This window comes from Drosophila gunungcola, unplaced genomic scaffold (assembly GCF_025200985.1).
Source record: "Drosophila gunungcola strain Sukarami unplaced genomic scaffold, Dgunungcola_SK_2 000001F, whole genome shotgun sequence".
Lineage (NCBI taxonomy): Eukaryota > Metazoa > Arthropoda > Insecta > Diptera > Drosophilidae > Drosophila > Drosophila gunungcola.
In genome coordinates this window covers 2,606,358-2,626,519 of record NW_026453197.1, presented here as the reverse complement: position 1 = coordinate 2,626,519, position 20,162 = coordinate 2,606,358, and the positions used below count along the sequence as shown (strand labels likewise).

The following is a 20,162-nucleotide window of genomic DNA, read 5'->3' as shown; positions in this document are numbered from 1 at the left end:
TCTTAGTCCGGTTCAAAACCGAAACCCAAGGCGTTAATTGGATTTGTTCGTAAATTTTCTTCTTTTTGTTTCACAAAAAGTTTTCCATTTGAGTGAGTGTGTGTGTGAGTGCTTTTTGTTTTGCCCTCTGTATTTGCTGTTGTCACTCGGCTGCCATTTGCATTTCGAATTCCACTTTCGTTGCCGCTGCTGCTACTGCTGTTGTTGACAATAAAAATCGAAATCAATAAAACGAAAATTGATGCTTTTAGCCGTAAAACAAAAAACGGAAATTGAAATGTGGTAAAATGACTGAAGGACCACAGCCACAGTCACGGCTTTGGAGGCTCAAAACAAATCCGGTGGGCGGAGAAATTTTATTCAGGGCCAGCTACTGAATTTATTGTCGCCTTTTTGTATTTGCACAGCACAAACATCGAATTCGATTCGATTTGGCTACCAAATGTCAAAGGTATCATGGCCGTAATTAAATCCATGTGTGTCTATCGATAGATACCATCAATCTGTGATTATTCTCAATTAAAAGTCAATCAGTCATCAGCAGCTGTGCAATGAGTTTAATACTTTCAGCGCCCGCAGTCCGAAATCCGAAAGCTGCAAAACTACCCAGCGACGCCCACAACAAACAATCATATCTCAGACGGAATATATAATATCTATATGCTTGTGTATGATGCCATTTATTTGCTTAAGATTAGATTAAATGGAGCGCCGTCTACTGCCGCTAAGAACTGCCTAAAAAGTCCAAAGCAAAACAACATTGGGCAGCCACAATTTGGAAAATCATAAACCATTATGTATGTTGACCTATAAGTTAGGTCATAAACCATTATGTATGTTGACCTATAAGTTAGTCCATTCTGAAAAAAGTAATTTTAAATATTGCTTCAGGAATATTACTGATCACATATTACATATTCAATGGTCATATTTAAGATTCTATTAGATTTTTCTAGTGATAAATATGTTGTCTGTAGGGAATTGATACAATAATTGAAGCCATAATATATATGTATTTTATCTAAACACAATGACTACAATTTATTAAGTAAAGTCGAGTGAATGATGTTTTTTTCAAATTTCTAATGCTTTATTTTGGTAAATTTTTCCTCGCTAGCTCGCCACTTATTTGTATACTACGTGGATGTCTGTGTATGTTTGTTTGAGAGTGTCTAGATAGCTTGCTCTAGTTTCGTTAATCCGGACATTATTTGGAAAGCGATTGTATATATATCTAACTTTGTGTTGCTGAATTGAAAGCCAAAGTCCGCTGCATTTTCCAAAAGCCTCTGGGGCTGCCACATTCCAAGCAAACGCCCACTTGAGTGCAAACTCCTCGATGCCATTCGGAATCCAAATCGAGAGTGGTTGAATTTTTGATATTTCAAATGCTTTATTCTGTGGGCAGTGACACAAAAACGCAGGCGAGACATACGAGTATTTCAACACTCAAATGCGTAACTTGCAACTCGCCAAAAATGGCGACAAAGCGTTGAGCTCAGACTTACACATACGCGTTCTCGCATTCGCCAGATACGTTTACACTTGCTTTGTGAACAAATTTACGATGACGACTCGCTGTTTTTTGTTCACTCAATTTTTTTGTTAATTTATTTTATTTTTCATCTTTTTTGCACTTACTTAATTTTTGTCTGGGCTTTTTGGCATATTTCTGGTGCTCATAAATTAATATGACGCTCACGTTGGCTTGGGAGACGTGTACGATTGAATGAGTACCCATATCTATAGATATATATCACATATATTTTATACTGTTCAGATTTAAGTTGTGGTTTCGTGTGTGTGTGCATTTGTGTGTGTGGACAGTGCTGGCACGCACAGTGGGCATGTTGTCAAACATCTGTGCGGATGACAAGAATGTTTGCATTGAGATGCCCACCCACCCACAGAACGATTCCAGCTCTGATTCCGTCCGTCCCACTCTATAAACAATCTAATCTGCGTGTCCATTGTGCTCATATGCTAAGTGAATACAAATTGCTCGTAATTACGGAACGGCAGCTAGTTCGTTTGGGTCTGCGTTGTGTTACTGCGCCACATAAAAATAGAAATAATAAAATTTAATCGTACATCAAATTGTGCGGCAAATGAATTTGCACTGTTCTGTTCAGAAATCAAATTTAAATTGCGGTGGAAATGCTTTATGAATGGGTTATTTGCCCTGCCCCTTTCCAAAATCCCCCTCTTTGTGTGCGTAAAAAGTTGAGCGTTGAGTGTTTCTTTGTGGTCAGTCGAAATTGGATGTGTGAATTGCTAATGGAAATTACTTTGGCCAAATGACAGCTAACAATGGGCGGCTGATAACTAAAGGTGAGGGCAGCATAAAACTGTCAGTTGTATCTAAAAATATTTCGAAAGACAATGAACACCTTAGTGACCACTGGCACGCCCTCACTTAACTTAAATTGTGCAGCTGTTACTGTAGACTTCCCCTTTATTTTTTCGGCGATACACCTGAAATATCCGTCTTTCATTGATAGCCCTAATCGAGCCTCCTTTTGATTAGCTGCAGTCCAATCAGCGCGGCTTATCTGTTCGCGGGAATGGAATGGATTTCAGATTGGTTCGGTTGCCGCCGGCGAGTTCCCACTGTGACCTGCTTGAAATGGCACTCGAGTGTCGACCACTTAATAACGAATTTCTGGCTGCCCGAACCAGCAGTAAAGATGCATCTGAGCTCGGATTGTGTTCCCATCGGAACTGCACTTTAACAGAATGTTGGAAAAAGCGCAAGAGCGGGAAAGCTTAATGGGAAAAGGAAAAGCGAAAAGCGAATAGCGAAAAGGTCAGCAAGAGAAGGGAAATACAATTTCAAAAGCGACGACCTCCGGCTGTGATGTCGTGTCGAGTTACACAGTTCTGAGAAGGGCTTCCCTGCTGCATATTCCACTAACCGGTCATTACTTTTACTTGTTGTTTTGTTTTTTTCGCGTGCCATAACTGTTGCAGATCTTTTCGACGGCTGCAATGCAAATCGTTGCGTATACTCAATTAATTGAGACAAATTACCCATACGCCGGGTGGGTGAATGACTGGCGAGAGTTCAACTCAGTTTAAATCGAAGAGCTCTTCTTTTTTTACCAACCGAATAAAAATGGAAAATTTCCCATAATAAAACTTTAACTTGGCCCCATCGATCCAATGGCAATTATTATTAGATTTCGTTTTGTTTGCTTCTGATTTCTGCTCCCATTCGGGAGCACCTTGAACCACATTATTCGCGAAATTGCCCCCACAGTGAATCTGCCGCTGGTGGAGGCAGTTCCCAAACTGCCATGTATTTCAATCAAACAATCAAACGCGGCTCGTGCTAAGATATATGCCCGTGTCTGCCGTTTGAACTGGAGGCAATAATGCGAATCCGAGTCCCCGACTTGGGCACGCCATCATCCTCCCCCCGAAATTCCCACTGCCTCGGAGTTTGTTTCGGTCTTGACTCCGTTCAGGTTCTGATCGGTAAGTAGTATATACTCGTATTTTTGTGCACGCCACTTTATGTAAGCATTAAAACTAGCGCCTGTCGAGCACACAAGGTACACAGAAACAATCTGTTATTCACATCTTCTTAAGATGTGTTTAATTTGAAATAGATTTAAGTTCTACATTTCTTTTATTTTTTGGCATTATCGGGACTTTAACAAGATTTAAGTTGAATAACAAAATAGTTTTTAAATAATAGTTTGTTTTATTTATTTTAATTTCCTAAAATGCGGCTAGGAGGTTAAATATATTATTTAAAATAATATTATTGGAAATTATATCCTAACAAATTTTCTTTCTGTGTACAAGCGCCAGCTAGACAATCGCAAAGATACAAATACAGATGCATGGTGTAGATACATTTGTATCTACACTCTGCCATGTCGTGTGGTTATTTTTTTTGTGTGCAACTTTTGGCTTTGTTATTGTTTAATGCAGCTGTAGTTGTTGTTGTTGTTGCCGGTGCAATTTGCGAATATTTGTTACAAGGTCAGTTTACTAAACGAAAAGTGCGAACAAAAAATGCAAATAATATATATTTTTTTCCATCTATAAGCGTAGGAAAGCCGAGCCAAGATAATCCGGAATCAACGGTTTCCATGTAGAACTGCCTCATAATTCAAAATAATCGCCTGCGGATATCTGCGTTTCTCGCACAGTAAGTTCAATTAACGGACTAATTTGAATTGAATTTCATTTAATTGAAACCGAGTTGTTGCCCAGGCTCGGGCACTTTTCATGTATCTTTGCCCCAGTGGCTGCCTTTGATGCTGTGACTGTGATGTGGCCAACAGCTGCAACCATTTTGGCCAAACGTCCCACTTCCCAGCCGGCGAAGAGCAACAATGAGACGAAAATTTACAAATTGAATTTGCTGTCAGCTGCCAGGATGGATGGTTGACGCAAATGACTTCTTGTCCCTCCCACTCCCACGTCCGTAGGGTAAATTAATTTTTGTGGCCGAATTCGGTTTGCTTTTGGGACCCCGTGCGCTAAGTGCACCATCCTCCGGCTCGATCTCCCACATTAGATTTAAGTGTAGGCCCCTTGCCTGCGGATTGTGGCCATTTCCGCCCACCTCTTAGCTGCGCTTTGACGACGACTAATTTCACTGATAATTGCCTGACCAGGCCAAAAAGATGCAAATGTATCTGCCGCTCACAGCTGTTGCTGCCTGTGATGCGATGACATAATCGAGTGCATCGAGTGTGCACCTATTTGCATTTCTTTCGGTCAGAGGCAGGCGTTGATAGAACATGGAAAAAGTAAAGAAAATGAACGAACGGAACCGGTTTTAACCGAACATTTTGTTTAGAATTATTCATCAGTGTAAAAGTACGTTTATTAAGCTGCATAATATCGTGTAGAAGATCGTATCTAGTGTTGTAGAGCTTTTTTTATTCGATTTCAAAAATTGGCTAGTAATGTAAAATAAAAATAGGAAGTAAAATAACCATAATCTGTGCTTATATAAAACTAGCAATGCCACAAATTGTAAATGTGCTTGGGCACGTTTTACTTTGAGAAAAAGGGAGATAGTTTTGTCACAAGCTAAAAAAATTCAAATGGCTTACATTGCCATAAGAAGATAAACTAAATCAAATGGATTATGTTAAGGGTACAGAAAAATATAGAACAGAAAAATAAAGAACAGAAAAATGCGGAACAGAAAAATAAAGAACAGCATAAATGTAATATAATAAAAAAGATTATTTAATAAAAAGCCCATTCCCATAATTGTTTCTATCAATTCATAATGTAATGAATTTTATCCAATCCCACCGAAAATAACAAACAAAAATAACAAACAACAAAATATAAAAAATGTAAATAAAAATATTATTAAACATAAATAATATAAAGCCACATAGTTAATATATCCTATAAGAGCTTAAGCCCTCCCTTTGCTATAGCTCCTATAAACCACTATCTGCTTGTAGCTTTAACTATAAGAAAGCATCAAATAATAATAACAACAAGGATCTAGAAAAATATTTTAACTTTTGTGAACAGAACATAGAATTACATGTTTTACTTCTAGTGCTAAAATGCTAAATAGATATATACTCGCTAGAAACGTTAAATTATTTCCAGTTAACTTGGCAATGGTTGAATTGAACGCCTTATGGCCTAAGCCTTTTGCGGGTTATTATCTGGGTCTGTTGTATTTTTTTGATGGCTTTAAATAATACCAATGCCCATGCGGAATGGTACTCCCACTGAATGGGAGACTAGTGTGGAGGATGAAAAGGGGCTTAAGGGCGAGTTTACGCCTCGTGTCCCTGGCACGCTTCGATTGATGCACCCGGACGCGGCCGGTTAAGCCACAAAAGCATTTTTGCAGCTTTGACTGAGCTGACTGAGCCCGCCCACGCCAGCCACCTGTGCGTCTAAATGCTGGGCCTGGCCAAGGGTTAACTCCAATGACGTCAATGGCGGCGTTTGTCAAACGCAGGCAGGGGTTAAGGGGCTAGGGGGTCAAGGGGGCGTGCTGCTGACACATTGCAACATGCAACAAGCGGGCTCAACAACACACAAAGCCGAAGCTGCAAAAATTCAGCGATGCTGAAAGTTTCTGTTGACGTCGTCAGCATAGTTGGCAGTCAGCAGTTGGCAGTGTTGTTGATGCTGCTACAGTTTCTGACTGGGGGTCAGTAAGGAGAGGGGGTGAGAGGTCACCCGAAAGTAAAAACTTGCTCCCTTTTGGCGGCCCAAAATGTTCGTGCTGCAGTGGCTGGCTGATGGCTTCTTGCAACGTCTAATGGCCCAACATTGCCACAGACAATTCTCCCTCTTTCGGATGAGTTTATTAATGTAATTTATACTGCGAAAGTCGCGCTTTCTGCGCTTTATCTGTAACAGAGGGCGGATGGCAACTGACGACAGGAAAGAACATGAAAACTCTGTTAATGGAGAGTCAAAAACGGATTATGTTCATCATTCCACATCCTTCAATTAAGTTAACCCTTAACCACAATGCAGTAAAATCGTTAATGAACATTCATTAAAATTAATCGATATTCAGGTGGACCGCAGAATTTTGTTGCTTTTATTTTTTACAAGGATGTAAAATTTTTAACAAACTTGTTTGGAATCACATTTTTCCCTCTGTAATTTTATTTTAATTAAGGAGGAAAATCTATGTCGATTGCATTTTTAAATGAGAGGGAAAATCCAATTTAAATATTAATACATATTTCAACATGCTTTGCTTTGATGATCAAAAATAAATTGTGTTTTAAAAACTTTTAAGGGCTAGAAAATAGATATAAATTACAAACTCCTCACATGAAAAATTAAACTGAACAAAACTGAAAAATTCGAATTTTCAAAAAAAAAACCAATAAAAGTAATTTTATTTTAATGTTTACATTTATGTTATTATTTGCTTTAATTTAAATTAATTTAGTCTTGTTATTTCTAAATAAATTATGATTTAAGGCATTATAATTTATATGATATGTTTTATGTCACTCTTTTTGTCTGCACTAATTTGGAAACTCTATATGTACATACAACCTTTTATACTTAACAGACTTTTTGCTGTTGGTTTTCTCTTACCAAGTACTAATGGAGCACCAAACCCGCCTCCCTTCTTTCATCCTTTGAGTACGCAATTAGCTGCGCATTTCACTGGTCCTCCTTCCATTCCGTTGGCCATCTTTATTTCTCTGGCAGCTGCATTTCCGCAGCAAACGAGCTGGCTTGTTTATGCCACTCCCCCTCTCAGCTTGGGGGCTGCATCCTCATTTTGTCCATTTATAGAGAGCATTTCATGTAATATGCGTCATTCATTTGGTTTTTATTTTTGGCACTGAACAAATGCCCCACACCAAAAGCGTTGCCTACTTTCGGGCTGCGACGCATTTTAGCGTTTTTTGATAAAACGTCATGACCATGGCGAGCAAAAAAGAACCACAAGCCGTAGCGAAGGATTGAATGGGGTGGTGCGGGGTAGAGCGGGGCGTTGTGGGTCATAACTGTCCTTGAACTCCCCCCAGAGACAGCGGACAAACAGAGGAACTTTGGCAAATGCCGAGCTTTCAAACTCGCCCCCTCGTCCTCGCCTTGGAGCGTTCGCCAAACGCATTGAAAAGCAATCATGGCCAAGATATGGTCAGTTGGCAGCACAGGGACGCAGACAGGGTCAGAAATGGCGGGATGGCCAATTGGGCGATTGCAAATGATTCGGCAAATTGACCCAAGAGCGTGCCACAGTGCAGATTGGATTATCCAAGTTGGTCTTGGCAGAAAAATGCAAAGGAGTCCTAAAATTGAATTGGAAATCCAAATTATTAATACGGTACAGGAAACGTGCACATATATTTGCATATCTCAGAAATCACTTGCAATATTTGTATTCTTTTCCGCAAAAGATTTTAGCCGTCTTTCATTTGTTATTCGTGTCCTTTCCCTTCGGCGGTTTTCCATTATTTGTTTTATTTGTTTTCAGGGCCCGAATAATTTGTCCACAACCTTATGAGACCTACGTTTGCAAAAATTTTTTTGCTAAATTTTTTGTATTCCCGTTCCTGCTGAATGTTTTCCTTTTGCGTCGCGTCTGCTGACCATTTTTTGTTCCTCTGCATTCCCAGTTTTCCAGAAGGTTGCCCAAATCGTCATGATGACGGCCAACTTCGTTCCCATTAGCATGTCCTTTTTTATACACTTTTAAGAGGGTATTTTGGGATCCTCACAATGCCAGTTAAATATGATTTGTATTTATTTACAATTGTTTGCGACTCAAAAAAGGAATTTTAGTGGTTTTTTAGTATCTATATTTTCCTTTGTCAGAAAACACAAAGTCCTTGCATTCTCATGAACCTAAAAACTATGTTTTTCTTATCACAGATAAAAATTTAGATTTATCAACGTAAATGTTTCTCCGACATCGATAACTTCCCATCTATACTTTCATAGACTCTTTGATTATTTTTCAAGAGCCATCTGAACTTATTTTCATAGTTGTCATCGATTTATACAATTTTTAAGGGCATTCAAATGGCGGCCAGTGTGCTCCACTAGTTATTTATAACATTTCCATAATTGTGGGAACGCATTTCAAATGCCTCGCAGTCTGTTTGTGGGCCGCAACTTCCCTTCGATCTGTCCCCTTCGCCGTCTGTCTTTGTTGGCCAACACGTGTCAAGGATTAGGGGTTGGCCTGCGGCCGGACTGGGCCTGCTGCTCCGCTCTGGGCTTGCTTCATTAGCGTCTGGCCATCGGGACTTGAACCGAGCCCCCGCATAAATTGCCCCAACTTCGACCCTTCAAGTCGCTGTTGGACTGGGGACGAGTGGCAGCAGTCAAGCGTTTTATCGGCTCGGACCAGCAGCCACTAAAAAGGCTTAAAGGCTGGCAAGACCACAGCTGCCAGTGATGCATCGTCATTGAGCAGCCATCCCCCAGTGCTCTGGCCAACTTTTCCTGGAGGCTGCAATCCTGACTGGCATGCACTCGCATGGTTCACTGGCATATCGGTTTTTGGTGCACTAAGAGAAGCAAATGTGAGTTTAATGTTATGTTATGTAAAATACATCCAAATATTTTAATAGGAAATTTTTGTTAATTTAGGAAAAGTTTTCATGTTTCTAACTATTATATATCCCAATTTAAAATTGGCCGAAAGAGAAAGTGTTATCTTGTATAATTCTTAAATTATAGGGCTTATAAGGGAAATAGATAAGATAGATAACCGAACTACTTTTCTATATTTATAACTGCTTTTCATATTACTAGATACTATTTGCCAGTTAAAAACGGTATATTCAAAACATAAAAAAATAACATGTGTATGCCACTTGTAAAAACAATCTCAATTTTTTACAAATCAATTACGCAATTGGGTAATATTTTTAGCCGTGTGCTGCAATGTCAGTTACTTTCAGACCTTCCCCATCCCCAGCTGTGTCCTCATTTGACTTACCTTGAGCCCTCGTCGTCCTGCCTGCAGCAGTTGATCATTTCTGCTCGACTGCAGCCATTGCCAAGGATATAATTCCATTTATTCGCAACTTTTTCCGTTTCCGTTCATTCTGCCTCCACTTTCCTTTTGGCGAGCTTTAAGGTTTTTCTTTTCGTTTATGTAAGCATTTTTCTGCTGCGACCCAGTGATTTATTTGGGGAGAGTTTTGTTTTCTGCAAATTGATTTTGTGTGACTTATGACGGTTATTTTGGTTCTTTAGGGTTATTTCCAGCGGTTGTCCCATTCCCTAGATCCCTGCGATTGATATACGCAAAGATTTCGTGCAATCTATGAGGCTCAAGAAATTTATGCGATGGACTAATAATCGGCTTCGCAGTATTTTACCTCAATTATTTTATGTACCCGAGTTTAGCACACCACTCTTCATTTTCATTTTCATTTTCTTTTTATATTTCTTTGGCCAGACTTTAGTCTTTTTTGGCGGCGAAAGCCTCTTCATATTTTGTAATTTCAGAAGATCATAAAAACTTATTGCCACATCGAAGCAGAAACTTTTGGCTGGCTAAAAATAAATCCACTTGGCACATTTGTTTGTTTGTGGCATACCATTAGGCTCGTTTTGTCTTAATATCAATTACCAGGGTCGGAGCCAGTCATAACCAGGATCCCGTCGCGTGAAGGCCGTAAAATGGGCGAGAGGAGCCCACCAAATGGGAAGTGCCAGGAGGTGGGGCCAAAGCCATTAATATCCCACGAGGCGCCTCACTTCTGGGCCAATCATGTGTGTGGCTAAGTCAGAGGTGACAACAGCAGCAAATGGAACAATGCGAAGCCGGAGACTGGGATTTTAAACGGGCTCCCCCCACAGGCATTGCTCGCCTTGTCCGGAACCAATTGAGCCCGAATCAATCAGCCATCAGCCATCAACCAACGTTGAGCTGCTGAACATGCGTCGCTTGCTTTTTCGGGACTCGGAGCTTGACATCAATTAGGAAATGCAATTTCAGGTTTCGATGACTGGCGATGGTTGTGTGTATGGATGACCTAACTGTGGACCCTGAACTGGCAATAAATTTGAACAAAACCAATTTCGAGTAGCAAAAAGTTTGTCACAGAAGCTAACTTTGAACAGTAACTATGAATTATTGAACTGATGCAGGACACAACAAATAAATTCCACTCTCTGCTCGAGTATAAATAAAATATTCCGTACCTGAAACTCGAAATTATTTGTTGCCAACATCGAAATGGTAAGGTAAAATACCCCTTTCCAAAACTTAAAATTATAGGTTGCCAAACTTGAAATGGTAAAGCAAAAATGTTGCAAAAGGATGAATTTACATTATTGGTTCAAATTCAAATGATTTTGTCCATACAAGAATAACAAGCTAACAAATAGCTTGAAAGAGTATGTTCATAGGGCAAAAGAGTTCAATGGGAAAAGGGTTTCAATATTCTATAAGCAACTAAATTATACAAATTTTTTGAAATTTGACTGACGCACAGATTTCTGTTGAATACAATTAATAATTTATTTCTCGAATACTTAGTCATAAGAAGATATTTTATTAGGAACACTCATAAAATCTTATTAATGTAGATTAAAATTACAGATTTAAGAAACACTTTTTAAGTTATACAAATATTATTACAAGCTAATTTTAAATTTTAAATGAACCTTCGCCTGTATGTGGCAAATTTCCACTTTCGTCATTCATTTCCTTCTATTTGTCCTTGCAAAAGTTTGCTTTAAAAAATCAGGTTAAGTCGTTCTTTATTTTAGTCGCACATTTTTCTGCTCGTGATGCAAGAGAAATGTCAAAGGCTGTAGGATTTAGTATGCCGACTCTGACGACCTAGGTGAATTTGTCACTTTATATTTGCACTTGCGTTGCGTATACGCAATGTTGGAGCTGCATCAGTAGCTGTTCCAGCCACCAGCAGAGAAAATTCTCCAAGCATCTACGATAGAATTGCAAAAATAAAACTGAAAATACAACTCTTTACTAATCAATGACCTAATTTTCCAAAGTGCAAGATCTAAGCAGTCTTTCAGTAAAGTGGCCTGTATTAAAATGCTGTCATATGTAAAGTATTCAAATTGCACGTTTTATAAAATCAATATATTCAAAAAAAAAAAAAATAAATAAAGAAAATTAGAGTACAAGTTAAAAGTATTTTAAAAACCATTAGTTTTAAAGAGTTTTAAAGATTGTAGGCTTGTATATAATTGGCTTGTTTATGGTTTTGTAGAATGTTAAATAGTTTTCTTTGGCCTTGTCTAATAGAATGTTTGCTTTTAAAATGTTGTGTCACAAATCCCCAAATGCTTTTAAAGGAGAACCTAGGAAAGCTCCACTGTACATGCTCCGAGGAAGAGGTAGGGGGCACACAAAGGAAATGTGCGTGGCAAGCGAGTGTCTAAGCAGTGGCACGTTTCGCAGAGAGCTCTAACTAGCAGGAGTCCTGCCCCTCCTGCTTTCCTTGTGTGTGGAAGTGTGAGGCTGCCAAATCAGCAAGGCAAAGCAATCGCAGGCACTGAACGCTGGAGACAACCATAAAACGCCTGGCAAAGGTCACGAACACAACCTTTTAGCTGCTATTTCAGTGCAAAAATGTATTTTCCCTCGCTCGCTTGGGGCTTCCTCCCACACGCCCCCGCTTTTGCCTCCCCCCCCCCTCCTACCGTGCCACGCATCAGCGATTTTCACTCACCACTGATAGTTGGCACCGCACCGGAGAAAGCAGAGAAAGCGCCAAAAGTGAAAAGTGGAGGTGGGGTCGATGTGAAGGTGAAGTGCCTCCGAAAAGTAGTTGGCAACTCTGGCCAAGGACGCAGTTCGCGAGCCTTTTTAAAGAGAGCCCGCTTCGAAGGATTCCTTCTTCTCATCCTCAGCGTTGACTTCTCACGCTCGGGGATCTGGGATCTCAAAGGGACAGACGACATAAACGTAAAACATACTTTGAAATTGGTTTTTACTGGGGCAAAATGATAGCCCTTTTTGGGATTTTACAATTTTCTTAGAACGAATTTGCATGTCTACTTTATTATGAGCGAGTATTTTTGAAATAACATAGTATTTTGAGCTGCCTGAGCTTAAAACTCCAATGAAATAATATAAACATTAATTTAACACTTTAAGCCTTAGATAAAATACCTTTATTTCTACTTTTACTTAGTTCAAAAAAAAAATTGCTAGAAAAAAGATGTGAATAATTATTGGGATACTTAAAAGATAACTAACGAATTTATTAGCTTAGCTTAAAAGAGTTTATTTTTTAACAATAAATTTGAGTACCAAACTTAGTGAGCCACATATGAAGCTAAAATTATATTATTATAAATTAACTAAAAGACTAGTATACTGAGCTTCTGCGAGCTGTGGGGATACTTAAAGTTTTTTTAACCTATTGAACAAACGGACAAAACGTATCCACAGCTTTCAAAGCTTAAAAACTATATCTAACCATTTGGTGGGTAATTTAAGAGCTTTCTAACGAATTTGACAACTTAAAAACTTGATTTATTAATAGATATATCTAAAAGTTTTTTAACAATAAATTTAAGAAAAACACTTTGTGATTCAAAAATTGTATTCAAGTTATGATGCCAATATAATGGTAGAGTATTCCAGGATACGGAACATTGATCAGCTTATCCGAACTAATGAAAACCCGTTCAAACGGTAAATTGAAGGGATCTTGTAGGCGAAAGGCTTGCATTTCAGCCCCAAAACCACACTGCCATATCAAACCAAACCTTAAACATCGGAATTTAAAGCCCAAACAGAGATGTCTGTCATTATGAGTTGCCCATATATCTCTGGTGGGCGGGGAAATGAAAATACGTGTCTGGCATTCCCAAGGTTGGATTTTAATGCCTTCTCATCACACCAAAGGCACCGATGGCAGAAGTCTGTGCATATATATGTATATGCGGCATGATAATGTTGGTAAGCTCTATGCAAATATCCGAATGATAACAACGCACTTCGAACTGAACGACCTTGGGATGCGGTTGGTTTGGGGAAGGGGGGGAGTGGCTCGCAAACGAAGAATCGGATATGAAGTCGGGCTTTGCTTTGCCCTTCATTTGGAATAATATTTAAATAGTTTGGCAAATGCAAAGCCATTAAGTACAATATACTATATACTTCATATTCCAACAATATAGGGTGTTTGTGCTCGTGTTTGCGTTCTTGTGATTTATGCGCCTCTGCACAAATATTTTCTCATTCATATATTTTTATTTTGGGCTATTTTTGCACGCAACCCAAAAGCGTCGGCACGCGGCAAATGAGATGGAGGGATATAAGACACAATTTCGGTAATAGACAGTACAGCAAGGTGGTGCCAGATTTACGGCAGACAAAATGTGAAATAGAATGGTATACGAAAACAAACCTTTTGCGACACCATAAGCACGAGCTTCGTCCATAAATCTTGCACGATACTTTGGGGGGGAGGAGGGAAGTAGACTATCCACTTGCCACCCACAAAATTTTAGAACACTAAATTCGCTTTCACCTGAGCCGCAAGCGATTTGATTTTGCTGGAATTCAGCATTTGAAGCAGAATCTTAAACGTTTTATTTAACATTTCGTACATTACTTTTAATGGTGTATATTTATTTTGCAGAACAGAAACACTCACCCTTATTTCTCTTCTCTGGGCGGAAGAAGAAAAAGTTGCCTACTTCTAGGCGGCGCTCATAATCGCTTAACTTTATTCCATCTCCCTGGGCGGGGGCTTTCCAATAAACGCTTCCGAACTTTGCCCAACGATGTGCGAATGATAGAGTGCGGGGTGGCACAAGAAGTGGGCGGATTCCAGGTACAGAGGGTTCCTTCTTTTGCCATCTTTTGGGACCCTTTTCGGGCTTTGTGTGCAGCGTTTCGTTCTGCCATAAAAGTCTCGTAATCATTACGAGCCAGCCAGCTGTTTTCCCTGCCACGCGCAGCATCCGAAACAAAACAAAATCGGCTACAAAAAAATTCGAAGGAGCTAAGGAAAAGGAAAAGGCGCAAAAAAGAAAATGAGGAAAAAACATTGCTGCCTTTGATGGCTGAGGTTCGTTTCGTTTCGAGCGATTTTGGAGCTTAACCTTGACTCGCTTACGGGCTGAAACTGGAAGAAATAAATGCTATTATCCGAAAAAAATTGTTTGCAAAACCTTAAAAATGTTTTAATACATTGAAAATAGATTTTTTTTGTATTATAATATACAGTTGTATAGTATGTATGTGCTGTAAAAATAGTACACAAATACAAATGATAATTGTTACTTTTTACTACCTCTCAGAGAAAGAGTTCCGGAAATCAATTTAAAACAAATAAGTTCAAAATCTAAAATGTGAAAAAAATGCTTATATATTTTATTTTTATTTTTTTCACTGTGTTTTGTAACAAAACAGGAAAAACCGACGGTAATTCCTATATTTGACTTGGAGTGTTTATTGTGTTGCTTAGAGAAATATTTTCTCACAGTGTAGAAGAGCACGCATACGCAATGTGGGCGTGGAGCGCCATCTTGACGACGCCTGTTGTCACTGGCTTGGGCGTCTAATCTTATCTGTTACTTTCGGCTGCTGCTCCTGTGTGTCTGTATGTATCTGTGCAACCGTCTGTATGCCAGTGTGTTCTGGGTCGCCTCCTCAAAGTCATTTAAAATTGTTGTGCACATAAAGTACGAGGAGAGGGCGGGAGGAGTCAGGAACATTTCTTCCCTTTGCTCCCCTCCACAGACAGCGGAGAATTCCTCCTAATTTGGTCCACGCGACTTTTATGACTTTAGTGCGGCCCCTCTTCACCATTCAATTTCACTTTTGAGCATGGCTTTTATCCAGGAAAAGGGAAAAGAAATTGGCTTTGGATTTTTGATTCGACATTGATTCATATTTTTATACATTTTTTAATGCTCGCTCTTGACTTTGACGGGGAAGTGCCTGCAGTAGAGGTTATTTTCAGCGCCTAAAGAAATGAGGTTTCAAATAGTGCTCATATTTCATTGAAAATACAAGATAAAGTTAAACGGGTTTGAAGGAAAACTATATATACCATTAGCTCATTGTCGACAGAGACTAAATTTGGATTGAGAACAGGGACAAGTGAGTGTGGCAATCAATAAACTTGCCAGAGGGATTTTCACAGTGCCATCCAATACCGCCCCATCAAAGGACTTCATGCATTCACACCACTTCACACCTCATTAGACAGGAAAATCAGCAGGTTCCGTGGGAAGGCAGCCGGCTCTGTTTTTCTGCCAGTGTAGCCTTTGAAATGCTTAAAAATAACAATGTGAAGACAAGTCGATTCGTTGGGCAATTGATTAATTCGGTGTTAGTAATGCTCTAGCCGCTGCTTTTAGCCATCGAGCGCAGGCCAGATCGGGTCTATTTTTACACCAGATGTGGCAGCTGGAAAATGGGAAATGGGGCGCTCCTAGATTTCCATCTAGCGTCGCCATCCTCGTCTACCTGTCAGGCAGGACGACAAGTATGATGTCTCAATGGAAACTTGGGCGATAATGTGAATGAGGCATGGAAATGTATTTCCCTTACAACTCAACACTCGAGGCAGTTGTCAATTTCCGACCTCGTCCCTCGACCCTCGTTTTCCCCCCGGCCGCATTTTCCATTTCCTCTTCGATTGCCTGTCTGTCTGCGTGCGGACAAGTCTTGCACGTGCAGAGCTTCTGGCAGAAAAATCAATTAACTTAAATTAATTCCACGAATCCAAAAGTTTCCCCTTTAGTCGAGCCCCGTGTTCCCGGCACATCTGTACATTTGTATGTATCCCCGTACCCACTTCACCTCACCTTCCCTTCGCCAGCCCTCACATGGGCTTAGCATTGTAAATTTGTTTGCCAGACTTTGGCTAAGCTCATTGGCTGAGAGCTTTGGCTGCTGTAATACCAAATGTTCCGACAATTTAATTTGCATTTTATGCGCCAATCGATTGGATAGACAGGGGAGCCGGAATTGAGGCTTGGCTTTCGCATATTATGCTGGGGCTTAGGCCAGATAGATTCAATTGCCACATGTGGCCTAAGAAAGTGGTAATCGTCAGGGGCGTTCGGCCCGCTCTTTGTGACATCAAACGTATAGCCAAGTAATTGGCTTTCAAGAGCCGTGGCACAGTAATTTTTGAACGACAATTTTTATTAGTATTGTTTCTTTCACTAGGCCAGCAGGCCTTATAAATCAGCATTATATTTAAGCTTATTCTAAAACGATATTAATTTATTAATTTAAAGTTTAGAAAATCATCAATTTTTGCGATAATTGCCTCATAAATTATAAATGTTAATCAATAGCATTACTATCATAACTAAACAACTGTCACAAATTACAAGTTTTAATAATAACTACGGTAAATCATCCATCCATAAAATCATGTGAAACTTGAATCATTTTCCTGTGAGAGAAAATGTTGGCCTAATGTGAATTGGGCGAATCAACCCATCAAAGGATAGCTAAACAGTAATTACCTAAAACCCGAGGCTTGACAACTGCAATATGCACAAATGTACTGGTCAAATGACCATTCGAAACCACGCTGGATATGTCATTTATCGTTTCATCAGGCGTGCAATCGCCAACATTTAAAATGAATTGATGAATGAAGCAAACGACACCGTACGGAAACGCAAAGGGGATAAATCAACAATTGCATTTCGACGATTCTGTGTTGGTAAAAACAAAAGTTTATGCGTGCAGGCGAAGCCACAAACAATCATGTGGAATATTTTCATAATTAATGAAATGCCAGCCCCACCTGAACCTGCTCCGTCGGAAAATGAAAACGAACAAAGGTTTCCACGGGAGGGGCAAAATTTAATTACGAAAAAGTTTTGCTGATTTTACCTAGAATAATGTATGCAAGCATTCTGGCAATTTCTATTATTTTCCATTTACTCTGCTTCCGCTAAGACAAAACTTTGCAAGTTGTCTAAAAATGGTAGGAAAGCTAAGATTTTAAGAACAAATGGATAAACTATTCTAGCATGTGGTTGTGGATGTGGATGTGGCTGCGAATGTGAACAAAATTAAAGTTCCCGACACGTAGGCAAACACATTGTGCACACATCCACACGGGTATATCATATATATGGGAGTTGCAGAGCCACATCCTTTGGATACATTTTGCTCACCAGGCGTGTGCGTGTGTGGAGCTACAAGTTGTGCATAAATAATTTGCGGCAGCTGCGCTTGATTGACTAACTGACTGACTGACTGACTGACTGACTGACTGACTGACTGTCTGAATGAATGGCTGACTCACTGACTACTGTACGGACTGGTAAGAATTACGGGTGGGAATTGCTCTGTCGGGAACAAATGGAAATCATTGACAATCGCGGAAAGTTCCTTGCCAGTCCAGTGTTTGTCTCCTTCAAGGACATACAGGATATAAAACCTCACCAGGTGCGAAAGGTGGATGGGTGTGGAGTGTGCGCACGTCATCGGTTTGAGGAAAACCTGCCCTACACTCTCCCCCACCGCGTCAATCAATTCGCAAAAGTTTAACGAACCTGCGAGGTGCGAGTGTGTTGGTTAGAGTGTGTATACGCACTTTGCCGCCATTATAAAGGAGGCCAGCTCAAAAAAAAAAAGCTTTTCTTTAAAGTATTCCGGAAATTAGCTTTGGCCAGAAAAGTTTGCCAAGCTTTTCTCCCTTTCGAAAATGTAGAGTCTACATGTAACTGACATTCGTCCCGGGTTCTACTTTCGCTTTCTCGTCAAGAACATTTTAAGTTTGGGAAAAGAATTCAGCCAAGAAAAAAACCAAACCAATTTCCAAAATCAAATAGCTAAAAGCTTTGTTTTTAGTTCTTTGTATCTTTATCATTTTTAGGATGCAGAAACGTCACTTTGAAATCTTAAATATTTGTATTAATAGCCATTATTCTTTAAAGCTGAAACGGAAGGTTGGACACTTCTCCTAGTGATGCTCATCACTAAAAAACTAACTAAAATTACAACCCGCTCTGGATGGATAAAAATCTTACCGATAGCTATATACTATGTTTAACATCGTTGTTTTAAGATACCTGCTAACATATTCCTCACTTTTCAATAGTATCTGACTTCTTATAATTTTGCTTCAATTAAGAAAAGTTACAAAAAGGGTATTTAATATTTTAAAACAAATTAGTAAACATATTTTAAGCTTAACATTTTTTTTTATCATTTTCTTCACCAAATTGGTTATACATACTTTTGGGAGAAAATTCATGTGTTAGCTTTAGCTGCTAAGTTGCCAACAAAACTACACATGTTCTATCATAAAAAAAAAAAAAAACTGTTTCTTTGTTTTTTGTATTAAGATCCTGGGACTTTTCAGTCAAAAGTTCTTGTTGATACAGTCAATAAAGTTAAGTTTATCTTTAACTACTTGCAACAAAATACTGAAATTGGAAAGTTGGTGGTGCTGCAAAGTTCATATTTTCACTATAAATGAAAAACCATACCCAAAAATCTAAATTTTGTGAAAAAAAAACAAGAATATGTTTATTGTAGGAAAATTTTTGCGAACTGGCGAGAACCGACTATAAGAATTCGAATTAAAATGTCAACGTTGTATCTTAAACTCAGTATTTATTAGGTACTCGTTAACCTCGTAAGATAATACTCTCGGATCTGAGCTGGCATTCTGAAACTTAACGACTAACAAGCCACGACAACGGTCATCACCAGCCGTGCTCCTTTTGCAGGACGTGCTTGTAGATGGTAATGGGAACAGGGTAGGGCTTTGGCACCGGAATCTTGATCTGCTTGATCACCTCGACGGGATAGGGTTTCTCCACCTCCACGGGATATGGCTTTTCCACGGTGTAGGGTATCTTCCGTTCGGTTATCTCGGGCACAATTTTGTAGACCGGCACCTGGATCTCCTGCTGGACGGGCACGTGGACGGCGTAGGGTTCCGGGATCTGCAGCCGGATGACGTTGGGCACCTGAACGGCCACCGGATGGGGAATGGGCAGCGGCACCTTCTCGATCACGTGCACGGGCACGTGCTTGGAGATCTCCGAGTATGTGGTGGGTGTGTGATGGTGATGATTTTGGTAGTGACCTTCGCCTCCTCCGCCGCTAACCCCTCCTCCTCCTCCGCTTCCGCCGTAGCCGTAACTCTCGCCATATCCTTCGCCACTGTGCTCCGAGGCGCAAATCAGCTGAATACTGCAAATCAGTAGCTAAGGATGGCACTTGGTATTGAATTTAAGCTTGGAGACTACCCCTTTTCACTCACTGCACTTACGAATTTCCACATCTTGTAAATGGCCGTGGCTACCTGGCCGGATCTCTGTTTGGCAATGCGAATGGTTGCCATCTGACCACTGGCTTTTATAGAGCGCGAGCCCAAAAGTGAAAGATTCGCAATTGGGCCTAGGACGGCCAGTTGATGTAACCATAGCATTGAAATAGAAAGTATTGCATTACCACTCGACTCGCATAATTTCCATTGTGGGCTTTTCCAGCGAAATGTTATATCAACAAATTGGGTTCAACTGGGTATCAAGTGGTTCGAGTGAGCGGACATGGTCCATTCCATCTCGTCCGCTTTAGGGTTAAGGTTGTTACACGTACTTGAGTTCTGCAGTCGCTTCCGTCAACCGTGGCCGTGGCCGTTGCAGCTGCAAAAGTGATAGTCACCCAAGTGGTCCGCCGCAGCCAGCCACTTGCAACGTGCAACATGCAACATGCAACTATTGCTGCTGCTGCTGCTGCT

The 20,162-nt window shown here is 40.0% G+C and overlaps 1 protein-coding gene and 1 long non-coding RNA gene across 5 annotated transcripts; one reads left to right on the top strand and one right to left on the bottom strand.

Annotated features, from left to right (window-relative positions):
* Nucleotides 1–1,035: 1,035 nt before the first annotated feature.
* LOC128262475 (uncharacterized) lies at nt 1,036–5,179 on the top strand. Of its 4 annotated transcripts, XR_008268346.1 has the most exons (4): nt 1,036–2,331; nt 2,502–3,477; nt 4,058–4,159; nt 4,225–5,179. It is a non-coding gene; the product is annotated as an uncharacterized LOC128262475 (long non-coding RNA). The 4 variants fall into 4 exon arrangements; XR_008268345.1 differs by having other exon boundaries at nt 1,036–3,477; nt 4,063–4,159; XR_008268347.1 differs by having other exon boundaries at nt 1,036–3,477; nt 4,296–5,179.
* Nucleotides 5,180–18,960: 13,781 nt separating this feature from the next.
* LOC128263300 (uncharacterized) lies at nt 18,961–19,777 on the bottom strand. Its single transcript, XM_052998279.1, has 2 exons — nt 19,692–19,777; nt 18,961–19,626 (listed from the first exon to the last, which is right to left on the bottom strand). The coding sequence occupies exons 1-2, from the start codon at nt 19,761–19,763 to the stop codon at nt 19,120–19,122; spliced, it is 579 nt and encodes a 192-aa protein (XP_052854239.1). The 5' UTR covers nt 19,764–19,777; the 3' UTR covers nt 18,961–19,119.
* Nucleotides 19,778–20,162: the final 385 nt, after the last annotated feature.